The 14,722-nt window shown below is 39.8% G+C and overlaps 1 protein-coding gene across 2 annotated transcripts in view; it reads right to left on the bottom strand.

The window, feature by feature from the left end:
- Positions 1 to 14,722, bottom strand: part of npas1 (neuronal PAS domain protein 1) — a 41,333-nt gene that overhangs the window by 3,736 nt on the left and 22,875 nt on the right. For both annotated transcript variants that reach the window (XM_041234769.1, XM_041234770.1), the window contains 7 exons: positions 12,594 to 12,683; positions 7,399 to 7,567; positions 6,026 to 6,135; positions 5,048 to 5,238; positions 4,388 to 4,494; positions 3,950 to 4,097; positions 130 to 236 (listed from right to left, as the gene is read on the bottom strand). In XM_041234769.1, the coding sequence (XP_041090703.1) occupies positions 130 to 236; positions 3,950 to 4,097; positions 4,388 to 4,494; positions 5,048 to 5,238; positions 6,026 to 6,135; positions 7,399 to 7,567; positions 12,594 to 12,683 (922 nt within the window). The remainder of the gene's footprint in view (positions 1 to 129; positions 237 to 3,949; positions 4,098 to 4,387; positions 4,495 to 5,047; positions 5,239 to 6,025; positions 6,136 to 7,398; positions 7,568 to 12,593; positions 12,684 to 14,722) is intronic.

Below are 14,722 nucleotides of genomic sequence, written 5' to 3'. Positions count from 1 at the left end.
AAAATCTAACATGAAATACTGTACTGCTATTATGGCTTCCGGTCGACTTTTGCAATATCATGTTCTAGTTTGGCCACCATAGCTATGTCGATGTCCACTTTGTGCTATACAGTGAATATTGATTCGTACCCTTTGCATCTTGTGGGCAGTCATCTGTTGCCTGGGCCTCTCTGGATGGGCGAGAGGACTCGGGCAGCTGCTGGAGATCCAGGGGAGTGTCCAGGAGCTCCGGCCGGCTACAAGTGACCAGATAGCGAGAGAGAGATTACACACATTAATTGTGTATAAAAACACAATCATTGTCATCTAATCAACACAAAAAATAAATACACAAAAAAAGCCAGATTCGAAAAAATAGATCAGCTATAATATCATTTACACATAGTTACAATTATTAAACAAAAAAATTCATGATTGTTTTATATATTATATATATATATTATTATATATATATATATATATATATATATATATATATATATATAAATGGGGCTAACACAACCTAATAAATCATAGACAGCAGCACTTTACCAGGCAAACTGAAACTCTGGTGCTTTCAGTTTGGTCTACTGCCAAGACTGCTGTGGCCACTGACTGTGTATGAGGTTTCCTTGACAACAGTTGAGAAGCTGGAAGCTTTAATCAGTTCATATGTCAGGAAATGGCTGGGAGTTCCACGCTGCCTCAGCAGAGTGGGACTTTATGGTAAAGGAATACTGCAGCTACCAATCTCTGCTCTAACCGAGGAGTTTAAGTGCGCCAAGGTCAGACTGGAAATGACATTAGTAGATTCACGCGACATATGCATAAGGGAGGCAGCACCTGTGTTGAAAACTGGAAGAAAATGGATGGTAAAGAAAGCTGTGGAAGATGCTAAGGCTGCCCTTCAAATCTGAGATATTATGGAGCAAATTCAGCATGGAAAAGGAGGTCTTGGTCTCAGTTCAGCTCCTCCTACATGGCACAAGGCAACCCCAGCTCAACAGAGGAAGCTGGTAGTCAATGAGGTGCAAAAGCAGGAGGAGAGGATCAGGTGTGTAAAGGCCATTTACCAGGCCAAGCAGGGAGAATGGATGAGATGGGAGAGTATGGAACAACGCAAGATCGGCTGGCAAGACCTATGGACAATGGAACAGAGTAGGATCAGTTTCCTCATCAGGTCAGCATATGATGTTCTCCCATCACCACAGAACCTAAACCTCTGGGTGGGTGAGGATCCCTCATGTCCTTTGTGTTCATCACCTGCAACATTAAGGCACATTTTGACAGGATGTAAGGTGGGTCTTAGCCAAGGACGGTTTACTTGGTGCCATGACCAGGTGCTGCGATGTTTGGCTTCAGCATTGGAAGACAAGCATAACCTGACCAATAAGTTGTCAAAGCATTACACACAAAAGACAATATTTCTCTGTCCAGGAGAGCAACCACCAAGAAAAGGTGTTAAAACCAAACATTGCCCAGGACAACTGGAAGCTGCTAGAGACTGGAAGATGCTGGCAGATGTTGGTCAACAGCTTATTTTTCCAACTGAGATTGCCACCACTAACCTTCGACCAGACATTGTCTTGTGGTCTGGATCAGCACGCCTCATTCATCTTGTAGAGTTAACAGTGCCATGGGAGGATGCTGTGGATGAGGCGTATGAGAGGATGAAACTTCGGTATGCTCAACTAGCTGCTGAAGTGGAACAGCGAGGATGGAGAGTCCGAGTTTACCCAGTGGAGATGGGTTGTCGAGGATTTGTGGCACACTCTACAGCCTGGTTTCTCAGAGATGTCGGGTTCAGTGGCCAAGAGTTGCGTCACACTTATCTGAAGCAGCAGAAAGGAGCAGCAACTGGCTGTGGTTGAGACGGAAAGATTCTGGATGGGGATCTCAAGCACAACAGAAAGAAAGCAACGCTGATATACAGGCAAGTAAGCTGGGCTGAGCTGAGTGGGGGATGGAGGGGGATGATGCTGGGTCACCAGAATCACTGTTGAGCCCTCTTGAGGTGTCGTGGGTTAGTCAACGAAACACCGAGGATGGAAGGTGCCCACTTGAAGACCTCAGAGATGTACCCTACTTAGTTCAATCCAGACGGTTGTCACGCTGATGCGCTGGGTTGATCCCCGGAGCCAGCATCGCAGCCGTTGTGTGTGCTGATGCGCTGGGGAGGCAAAATGAGCTGATCCCTGGAGCCAGCATCACAATTCAGCAATCAACACCAGACAGAAGGATTTCTACATCATCAGATGGAAAACAACGCAAATGGAAGGAGATACAGACGGATCACATTAGTTTACTGCAAAGCTACGTCTTAGTTGGTGCTTATCTTGGCAAGAGCCGAGTTCAAATCAGCATGAAGTTCAACATCTACTCTCATGTAATGGAAATCAACCACTGCTATTAACTTGCAGAGCACACTGACAATGTTTTGTACTGAATACAGCAGCAAAACCAGGATGATTTAAAAACTTTACCGCTTCCGACCGGGACAAAAAATGAAGTGAAATGATTTAATTTGAAACCGAAAGGTGAAAGCTGACATAATAGTCTTACTAAGCAGGAACTGAACACTTGCCATAACACTGAATCCACGTGACAGAAAGCCTGCAGCTATCAGTTAACACTTTTAAAATGAAGGGATTCCCTGGTAAATTTGACAACGCGCAATTTCAGATTCACTTAATTTTGCTTAATAAAAACTTTTCAATATTTTTTTTTCATAATTTTATCTAGTGGCACAGTGTTGTTTGTTTTTTTTTTTTTGGGGGGGGGGGGGGGGGGGGTTGGCGTGGATTGTTATAAAAGTTCCTTCATCTACCTCCAATATTTCATTGAAATTAATTGGTATCCCTTCTTTGTACCAACAGTTTGAAGTTCAACACAAGTTGTCTTTGTCTGCACTGGCCACTCATTTGAAATCCCAATTCAAAACGGTTTGATCTTGTTGTTCTGTTGGTATATTTTTTTTTTTTCCCCCCAGTGGTAGATGGAAATGAGACTAAGCTATCCAGGCTAGTTCTCAAACAAGTCTTTAGCTCTGTGTAAAATGTGTACCACCTTTGATCGTGAATCAAATTCTCCCAACAGGAGTTCTTTACAAACTTTAAAAAAAAAACAAATAGGTAGAAAATGTGATAGGAAGCTACATGTTGTTGGTAGCTATCCCTCACAGGTCAGCAAGCTGATCCTAACCAGAACACCTCCTGCCTACCATTCAGTCCTGGGCTCAAGCAATGCCTGATAACTGCTCTGTGTTGTTTTTCTTCTAAGCCAACTAACCAACTCATTTCACTTGGTAGTAACCAGATTAAACCATGGTCCTCAGCAGTGAAACCTTGAATGTTAGTGCCCCAGTTCCTGATTTACCTCGCTGTTGTAAATATGCTAAAAGAAGGGCAGTGTTTCCTTTGCTCTGCTTCTCGCTGGGCATACCTTATTATGCTTCTCATCCACGGGGAACAGAAGAAAGGTCTGTTCTCAGGGGAGGCTGAAGAAGTTAATTAGCTCTTGTAATTACAGCTCTCGTTAACTAAAACACTAATCAGCCAGCAAAAACTCTTCATCCATTTTGAGTAATTGTATATCGCCAGGCAAATTAGCGTCATTAGACAGGCTGCTTTTTTTTTTTTTATTCCGCTGTGAACTTGTGTGTCTGTGCACCGCACTCTGCAGAAAAGAGATACTAGCAAAGCGAGCACCAAAATTAAGTTCCCTTCTTAGATTTATCCTAAAAAAAAAAACCCATGTAGAGTTATTTTGGGCTGGAGTTACAATGTAATGGGAATCGTTGCATCACTAAAATATCATCACTTTCTGTAGCGCCTGCTTTCACATCAAGCCATCCAATCCAACTACTAACCAGGGCCTAGCTGATGAAACCCTTACTAAATCATGATCAATCTCTTTGGGAAGGCGCACTGTGGTTGATTCTCAAGTGCTGAATGTTCTGGAGATGGGGTACCTAAGCACGTAGTTGACCCAGATGATGTTCCTGTCTTGGGGGGACTTGTGGTTGAAGGAGATGGTGGCACAGGACTGGATCCACAGGAACCCACCGCGCCGCTGGAGCCAACGATAATACCCAGTCACCACCTGACCCTTCACTAGCACTGAGGAGAAAAGAGGGGATGAGAAGAAGAGAGAACATCTAGTGATAACACCACCGAGGAGAAGGGGGAGGTGACAGACATTTAGAGAGGGGACAGGACAGTCATAATACAAGAGACACTTCTGTTATAGAGGCTAGGGGGACTGGCTGGAGACAAAGTCGGATGGACAATAGGACTAATATAACGACATGCAGGGTCTGTAAAACCATAACAGAGGGCAGTTAAAGACAGAAAAAAGGACAGGCTGGCAGTTAGGGACAGATTTGGGGGGCAGTTGTGGACACACTCACAGTCCTCGTGGCTCTGTCGGATTGAGTCCACGTCCTCCACGTGAATGAAGTGGTAGCAGCTCTGCCCAATCACCTCTGTCGGGCTCAGATCCATGTACTCCGCGATCCTGCATTTAAAGAGAGTTTGCACTATTGGATCACTGCTGGATACAGTCTGCTGTTTTGTATAAATTTTAAATCCCCTTTTTGAATAGGAAAATATACATCTGAAACATACAGCGATATCTGTAAGTAAGACTATATTATTTATCACGGATTTCACCTTATTGACACACTGCATTCAGGAACCTGGCAGCCGGTTTAGTTTGCTTCCAGTAAATGATTGTACACACACTGCATCAAGCTGCACGATTTCTGTAAAATATCTCCAGCTGCAACAAAGACTGGAAATATTTCTGCTAAAGATCGTTCTGTCCAGTACAAGAAGAGGACATTTCACATTTTTCCAGTGATAGTTTTATTATTTATGTTTTTTATTTTGAATGTGAAATACGCCACTTTTTACCGTGAAAAAGGAAAAAAAAACAAAAAACAAAAACAGCCTAGGCATAAGGTCTCGAATCTGCAGTGGAATTGCTCAAGCTGGCAAAACAGAGTTTGTGAAATTAAGAATGCACACGTGCCCCCTCTAGGAAGTTGACGCTCACTCGTCTACGGTACCTGTTCTCACAGTAGATGACCTGCAGATCCATGTTGACCCGGAAGACAAACATGTGACTCTCCATGCGCACTTCATTGAGAGTGGAAGGCGGGAGCGTGTGAGCCAGTGCCACCAACCCCAGCTCACGCTGCACTGAGGGGGTGGAGCTGTGGGTGGACTGACAACGAATCCTGCCTGTCACATGAATCACCTACCAGAACAAGAAACAAGACATCCATGAGTCATGGAGCGAGATTTGAAGGGCCCACAGTCTGGACACGTCCAGTTGACAATACAAATATTGATAATTATTAAAAACAAAGCGTCAAAAAAATTTTAATTAAATATCCACTGTTACACTTGCATCACTTTGGCGTTGACTGAATCTACTCTGCCTACAAATACAGATCTACAGCAGGCAGGGGATTATGATCACAGTTTATGTTTTGTGAACATCATGCAAATATGAATAGTTAATGATTCAAATGTAATTTTTAATGCCACCTTTTTACATTCCCCAAAACTATTTTAAGGTGCATCTATCGGAGAAGGTCTATGTCCTGCTGCTCTGATACAGAGTTCATTTTCTTTAAATCTGCCTTTGCTTGGCTTGACGCTTGTCTGGAGAATCCTAAATGCCGGTACCGACCAGCCTTTCTCTTTCAATTTCAATCACATGATAAAGTGATATTTCAACTGCAGAGTTGAAAGGTCACATGATTTGAATGGAATAAAGAAGGCTGTTTAGTCCCGTCAGCTGGGATTCTCCAGACAAGCTCAAAGCCAGGTAGAAATTATAATAACTCCGTGCAGGAGCAGCAAAACTCAGAAGCAACTCAGAATGATGGCTAACAATGTAAACGGTACTCTTCAAGAGAATACTGGGGTATTCAAGCTGGCTTTTCTATATATTAATTTTTTTTTACACATACATGATCCCCCCAATTTTCTTATTTTCTTCTGCCCTGGTGATTGTGTGTAACCCAACCCCTCGTCACCTTGTATCCGGATGACTTGATGTGCAGCCCCCGCTTTGTGAGGGTGGATTTCATCCGGATGAAGAAGCTGCGATAGGGAGAGTCCTCTGGGGGGAGGGGGCTGGGGACTTCTGTTTGTAGGGAGAGAGAAAGAAAGAGGGAGTGAGCGCTCTGCGAATTAAACGGAAAGCTGGATTTTTTTTGAGTGTCTCTTAATTTCCTGGTCATCACTGTGGCTCTATTAACCAAGCTGGACAGCTATAGTGTAATATCGTTTATTTAAATGTGACTGAAAGTGGCCGTACAGTCGTGTGCAAATGTTTTAGAAAAACTCAAGATCTGTCATTGAACTGTGTGAGAAGTTCAATTTCCGGCCAGTAATCAACAGGCACTCGTGTGAAAATGTTAGACCACTTTGTGCCTATATTGGTCTCTAAAAAGTGTAATTTGTGGCTATGCTTTTAAATTAATTGCATGCGCAGCCCCTTAAAATATTAAATTAGCCAATTTGCCTATTTTGACAATTCTCCAGGATTTTCAGTTGCAATGGTTTTATAGGCACAGCAAATCAAAACTACAGAAGCAATGGGGTGTTCTAATACATTTGCATGCTACTGTGCCTCACAAGACAACTTCCTGCACTAACTGAAATGGTAGCGTTGACTACAGTCATAGAGTTGCTTATTGAGGCAGTAGGATCCTAAGCTCCATAAGGGGTTGAACTCAACAGTGTGGGTCAGACAGACGGGCACAGTGGATTGCACAGTAACTCGCTGGCACAGCCCGGCTCTCATCTTCCATTCTCTTTAGCTCTTGCTCACAGCCATCAATTTTGTAGGAGCTCAGCGCAGTGTGGAGAAGCAAGAGAGAGAGAAAGAGGAATGGAAGAACGCGGGGCACGTGTGCATTCTGTGTCCCAGTTGTCAATCCAAGATAAAAATTAACTATAACATGTAAAGGAAAGAAAAGTCTTGATCATAAGTACTGATGCTCATTGTCAGTGTATCACTATTATGATACCTCATGCATAGGGTGTCTAAAAGAGTTGTCATCCCGTTTTTTTTTTTTTTTACTTTAGAACTATGCTGCATTTTCTAAGCAGTGGATACATCTACACACAAGATAAGCTGGACCTGAATTTTGACAAATCCTGAACAGTGATTTCAAATTTGTAAATAATTATGCATTCAAATAATTAATTAGAACCCTCTGAAAACTTGGATGCAACATTATATAACTCTGTCCAAACCTATCGACTGGAATTGAAAACACGAAATTAGAAGAGATGTGTTCACTCCAGTGACTAAGCATGCAACTCAGGGCACTGAAGTTAATACAAGGTGTCACAACATCTGGCCACCTCTGTGTAAATAAGCAAAGAAAACTGTCTATACCTGGCTCTGGCGTCTCAGCCAATGAAGAGGTGGATGCCGAGCTGGATGTGTTCTCATTGGTTGCCTGGGACACACCCCTGCGGTGCGCCCTCATTCCTAGCCGATCAGCCATCTCCACATGGTCTGCGGGGTGGATGTAGTCAAAGACACTGCTGCCTGTTAGCTCCACCTACAGGCCAGAGAGAGAGATGGTACACTTCATAACTATGTTAACCCCTTCTGGTACATAAGGAATTGAGCGTTTGGTGTTCAAAGGGTTTCATCTTAAAATACATTTGAGAGTGACCGAAGCATCACAAGGACACAAGTCCCTTGTACATGAAAGAATTAAAGGTGTATCTACCTACATTTTCTGAATTTAATTTCTTTCCAGTTTTATATCCTTACATGTGTATTATTTATATATGACTGCTTCTGATTAGATATTATTTATCATGCTTATGAAAAAGATTACTTTTTTTTGTTGGAATAATTAGTAAGCCTGGTAGATAATGACGCAAACCAAAACAACAAACAAACAAACACAACAGGATTTTAAACAGGTAAGAAATTAAATATTATGAAAAAGTATGTGACACTGTGTATTCCATTAATTAGACTGCAGTTACATGTGTGGTCGCTAGGGGGAGCTGTGCTGACACCCCTAAGGCTATGCCACTGTCAATTCAGGACCTATCCTTAATGCTCTATGAATAATAACTGTGGCTAGTGTTAATATTTATGAGCGGTCCGGACAGCTGTCTGTGGAGGGAAAGAATCGACCGATTTAAATAGCCACTCTGGAGACGTCTGCATATTAAGCAAGGTTAGGATCAATAAATAATAATGTCTGCAAGAACTTCATTTCCATTTATCTGACCCATCCACTGGAAAGACAGAGTATCTGACTGTATACGACGATCCCACCTACAGCCAGAAGCACTCTTACCAAATCATCTTCAATAGCAATGCGGCTATACATGTGGTGACCCCATGGTAGGACACTGTCATTGACAGAATGGTACCACAGTAGTAGTGTGCTAATATTGTCACACACACACACATTATATATTATATATATATATATATATATATATATATATATATATATATATATATATATATATATAGATATATATATATATATATATAGTAACATACATATATTATATATACCCTAAGTTTAACAGACCCCCAGTTAGAACTAATCTTGGAGTACCAGATGTAATCTGTAAATTTTAAATGTGAATTGTCTGTGAAACCACCCATATATTATATTTTATACCACAAGAGCTAGTACATCTAGTGAGGGATATATTTTTGTTATCCTACTGGAGTGTGCTTCTCATCGTGCAACAGCGACCCCTGCTGGCCAGACACCGAGCACATTCAGAGCAGATAAGAAGCAGGGCTGACCTCTGTTCTCCGGGGTTCGGTAGCCCCGCCCACCTCTGCTCTGGATTGCTCGGCGTAAAAGGCTTGTGAGATCGGAGGACGCTGACAAGCATACAGAACGCTTGTGTCGTGTGGGGACTCGCTGTGGTGAGGAGAAGAAAAAAAAAAACGTACAGGGAAAATAAATAAAAATAATAACTGGTAACTCTAAATAAAAAAATAAAAAAATAAAAAATGCCGGTTCCCAATCTGACTGCGTCTGGCTTATTTCAGCAGCCTGTAACCCCTTCATTAAAACCGGTAAAGCTAGTAAACAACAGAGAGGATGTAAATTGACAAACTGAGCTCAAGGATCCAACTAAAGACAGTTCCAAAGAGACCTAAACAGGGTTTGGTGAATAAAACTGTATACCATGAACGAGCACTCAGTATCCTCTACATAGGGTAACACTTTACATCAAGTGCCTCTAATTACTGTGTATTTACATAGTACTTAGTAAATACAGGAGTACTTACACATAACGAATATGTTATTGTGCATAGTTAAACTGTACCTAATGTGTGCATCTTTTTGCACTATATCTGAAAGTACACAATTGTATCAGCAAAGGGTTGGAGTTTTAGCTTATAAAAAGGTGTACATATTAAGTGCACTGTAACTATATATAATAACATTTTAAGTGTGTGTAAGTACACATTTACTAAGTAACTCCTATGTAAATACACAGTAATTAGAGAAATTATGTAAAGTGTTAACTATTATATTACATTATTTCAGAGACAATGTCAGGGATCCTAAAAATGCATCCTAAGAATGACAGCCTCACAATATGCTACAGTATATCAAATAGTGTTTTTGCAGAGAGCAAAATATTCCAGAAGCACGAACAGTACAGTGACAGAGCATATTCATCTAAGCTCTTGCGTCAATAAAGTAAAACTTAAAGAAAAAAAAAAAAAGACGACAGTGGAGAATTTATCCCCCCCCCGGACTTCTGTATCTTTCCCCTTGCAAAGTGTTTGATTTGTCTCTAAGAGTGCTTTCTTTCCAGGCAGCATGATCGCTCTGCCACTTGGAGTTTCAGGAGTTCCTTTACACATTCCAGCCTCGTACCACAGCCCCGAGCCATCCCAGAGCACTGTGGAAGCCAGACTTTGATAAAGTCTTAAATTATGATTGCACAGGCTGTGCCATGTGCCAGCGCACAGCCAGATAGATGGCAAGCCTTGAATAATGAACAGCAGTACAGCCTGGCTGAAACCATTAACCCTATACTGCCTTGTAGTTTTCCCATATACTTCACAGAAAACTGACAAATCGCAGTGTGTGATATTTTTGAAATCTAAAATCTGAAATTTTTGAAAATTGATTGCATGATGTTAAATAAAAGATCTAAATTATGTTTATATATATATATATATATATATATATATATATATATAATATATATATATATATATATATATATATAATTTATTATTTTAAATGCCTCAAACCTAAAATTGTAGGTAATACAAAACGTTTGACCAGAGGTGCAGGTTTCAATATCCATAGTTTCATAAACAGAAAAGTGACAACAACAATTGCAATATCCATCATAAATTTCAATATCCCAAACTGCAGATGTTTAAGAGTATTGAACCAGGGTTAAGGGAATACATAAACATCTGTCAAGTTATTTATAAGGCTGGCATGCATTACAAATAACAGCCCATGCAAATATAGTACTCTGCGCAAAAAAAGACGAGAGACATAGGTCTCTATTCACAAAACCTCAACTCAAGTCCTGAAGCTGTTCTGGACTATTAATAGTTTCATTGACAACAGTGAAGACCAGCTAAATAAACATCCAAACAGTGCTTTGAAAAATAAAATTAAAAAAGATAAAAACTATAAACTTCACTTAAAACAAAACGGAACTTTGAAATAGTTAACATTTTGTGAATGCACCCCATTTTTGGGGCATTCACTCAACTTTCAGTGTACTTGTTTTGAACAGGTTCCTTAACGCTCCAAGTTAGGGTTCAAGTCCGAGTTGGCTGTTTTCCCAGCATGCAATCAATGTGCTTCTGAACAAGCTTATCGATTCAGCTGAGACTAAGCACAGCACTGACACTTTGATCGTGAGGGTAATTACTGTGATTATTTATTCTAGTAAGAAACAGCAGGACTTAACAGTGACATGACAAGCACTATCCACAACCAGAGAGGCCTGTCACATTGTCACTGCTTGTGCTATCCCTGCCCTGTTGATTGACAAAGGACCGCAGCGAACAGAGAAGGCTCTTTTATATTTTAACGAAGAGGCCCAGCAACGCTTAGGAGATTTTAGGAGTTTAAAAAGTGAGAAAAACTTTTTTTGTTGCGTCAGTTGCTTTTTCTTTCCTTCTTTTTTGTGTTAACACAGCTATTTACATGTGTACAGGTTTAGTTGTCAGTTAACACTTTACAATAAGAGTCTCCAGTTACTGAACATTTGCATAGTAGTTACCTAGTAAATACATGTGTGCTACATATAATTACAATGTTATTAAATACAGTTACAATGTACTTCATGTGTACATCTTTTTGCACGATATAACCCTAACCCTTTTCTCATACAACTGTGTACTTGCATGTATTGTACAAAAAGGGTTACACATTAAGTACCTAGCAGCTCTGCATAACAGAATTGTAATTGAGAGTAAGTACACATGTATTTAATAAGTTACTACTCTGTAAATGCACAGTAATTCGAGACAATTATTGTAAAGTAAATACCAATATAAAAGTTACATCTTCATTTTAAATGTCACCTTTTTACATGCCCCAAACTATTTTGAGATGCATCCATCTGAGAGGCTCTAAGGTCTGTTCCTCTGATACGGAGTTAATTTTACTTGGCTTGGAGCTTGTCTAGAGAATCCAAAATGCCAGGACTTAATTGCCATCCCATTTAAATCGTGTGATAATATTAGATTTGAACTTTGCCAGAACCATCTACTCTGCTCATACATATGGAAAATAGGAGGCAGAGTTGAAAGGTCACATGGTCATAAGATTTGAATGGAATGAGGGAAGCTGTTCAGTCCTGGTGTCAGCAAATGTGTGTTCCCCCTAGGAACCAATATTCAGGAATATTTGTACCCCCTTCCCTTAACCCTAAGCTTGTACCATCCAGTCACCTCCGACAGGTCCCGTCTCTCCTACAATAATAAATAACAGTCTGCAAACACTGCTCCCATTTACCAGCATTACCCATGCATAATGTGCATACAAATAGGATACATAACAAACATATAGGAGGGAACAAACATTGAGGGTAACCAATGTTCGTTTAGACCGGCATTTAGGATTCTCTAGAATAAGCCAGATTTAGAGTAACAGAACTCATTGCTGGATTCTTCTCTTATTCGGAGCTGCTGTCTTTGAGTCACCAAGTCCCATACACAATTTCCAAAGATTCTCCCATCAGTTCATCAATATTTTATTGATAAGGTACAATAGGCTGGTATTAATTTGCCTTTTTTTTTTTCCCTCAACAGCCGATATGGTCCAGTGTTATAAATGACCTACTGTTTTCAGTCTCCAGTGACTGATTTTACAGTGTAATGTAAAAGTCAATGTATGTTAGCTGCTTTAAGTGTTGCAAAACCAGTTGGGTAACCAGTAAAGAAAACAAAACCAGTAACTGTGTGTCCCGATTCTCGACTGGCCACTAGCTCATCGCACAAAATCTAGCCCCTTTCAGCACTAAGATGTCATCACAATTGAATAACAGATTAGAGGCATGCGATTGGTATAAGCAGTGATTATTTAATGCAGAGTTGACAGTGATTACCTGTGAGAGACCAAGGTAGATGGACACCGTCTCAGAGATGTAGAGAAATCTTCCCTCGTGACTGACCACAAAGGCGAAGCCATCTAGCGACTGGATAGAGATGATAAAGAATATAAATTAGTGTTATTATTCACAGTGAACTTGTATAAACTCATTCAAATGTATGTTTCCCAAATGTACAGCTACAGCGAATTGTGTTAGTCTAAACTATACTCAAGTCTTTATACGTTTTATCACAAAACTCCAGGTTTTTACAAAAAAAAAATGTTTTTTCATTTTTGTATTGCATGGTAGAGTTAGAAGAATTAATTTGACAGTTGAAAAGCTATGGAATAAATTACATATTTGCTAATGTCTGGTGCTCTATTTGTGAACATACTGTTCTGCAACACTGCTGTTTGTGCACCTTGTTTTAAAACTGCTCTGTGAATGTTCTAAATCATCATTTATATGTTACTTAATTGCAACTGTAATTGCACTTCTATTCATCTGAAACCACATGCTTCACAATGATTGTTGCTGAGGGAGAAGCAGCCATATGCAGCCTGGTTAACAGAGTACAAGCCAGCTGCTGAAGAGGCTTAAACGAGGTACCTTGTTTGCGTTTGTTTGTTTTACTGGTAAACGGCTTAGCCGTTCATTGTTTTGTTTATTTATTTTTGTTTGCTGTAAATAATAAAGTGCACGAAAGTGCTTATGCTCTGTGTCTGTGTCAGAGGTGTGTAGGGTGGAAAATAAGCTTTAGCCGTAAGGCTTCGTTGCATTTGGTGGCAGCAGTGGGATAGCCAAAACTGCAGTCGCGGTGCATTCAGGGAGTTGTAGTCATGAAGCTCCCTCCTTGGACTACAACTTTTCTTCTTATATATACTTTTTTTTTTTTTTTTTTTTTTTTTTTAAAGTAATCCTAAAGTTCTAGGTAATGCAAAAATGTTGGCCACAGCTGTAAACAAAATGTGAGCTTGACATACAGACAGAAAGACATCTCCATGTAACCCCCCAGTCTGCTACTCCCAATAACTTATGCGTAATATCAAAGTTCATCACAATCGGATAAGGGGTTTTCTAGATGCATGGAAAAATGTTGCCAGGGGCTTCATCCACTGTGGTGATGATAATTCAAGGTCTCAAGGTCGTTTGTTTCTCCTTGTTTTGAAGGAATTAAATCCCAGAATATTACCCTGAAGAAAACCTAGCAGAACCATTTGCAGCAGCATCATCGGCAAAGGCAAATATTACTAGTATTTGTATCATAGCACTACAACAGAGTAACACTATGCCATAATAACTTATAAGGTCCTTCATGGATTAGGGCCATTCTATCTCCAAGAACTACTAACTGAATATTCCTATTCCTTCCTTGAGATCAGAAAATGCAGATCTTGACATTCAACCTATAAAAAGCTAAGACAAAACTGTTACCCAAATACAACATTTCTCCAAGTTTGCATTTAATGTTTAGATGAATATACTGTTTTTATCTTTAGTATAAAAAGGGTACTTTTTTCATTAACCATTCATTAACCTCTGTGTCAATAATGAAAAGTGAAAAATAGAAACGCCATTAAAAGGATCATTTTTAAACAGACAGGACATAGAGTTGGTTTGAGAATGATTGCTATTTTTCCAGTACTTTAAGTGGTGGTAATTTATGCGAACCGATCCATTCAATATGCAAATGAGAGTGCTTGGGATTAGCAAGCCTGGCGTCTGAATTTGTTGGAAATAAAGTGCAATTACCTAGTTATCACTGACGATGGCCAATATAAAAAGAATCAGATTTCTTAAGCGCTAATTTGATTTGTATCAGTTTGCCTTTTTTTTTTTTTTTAAACATTTGAAAAGGTAGTTATCTTATTGTTCATTATTTCTAAGCAGTTTTTTTTTTTCCTAAATATATATATTTTTTTAAATCAACATTGTCTTCATTAAGAGAGTATTCCAAATATGGTGGTACCAAAAATTATTCGGGCAATTGCTATACAGTACATTTTAATATTCATTTATATTCAAGCCTCTTGGTTCATTGGATTACAGTACAGTATACTTCTCAGTTAAACCAATACTTTAAACACAGCACAGAAACCAGGACCAGAGGACATAGCTGGAAATGGAGACAGACTTAGGACAGA

This window comes from Polyodon spathula, chromosome 35 (genome assembly GCF_017654505.1).
Source record: "Polyodon spathula isolate WHYD16114869_AA chromosome 35, ASM1765450v1, whole genome shotgun sequence".
Taxonomy (NCBI): Eukaryota; Metazoa; Chordata; class Actinopteri; order Acipenseriformes; family Polyodontidae; genus Polyodon; species Polyodon spathula.
This window is presented reverse-complemented; position numbering and strand designations above follow the sequence as displayed.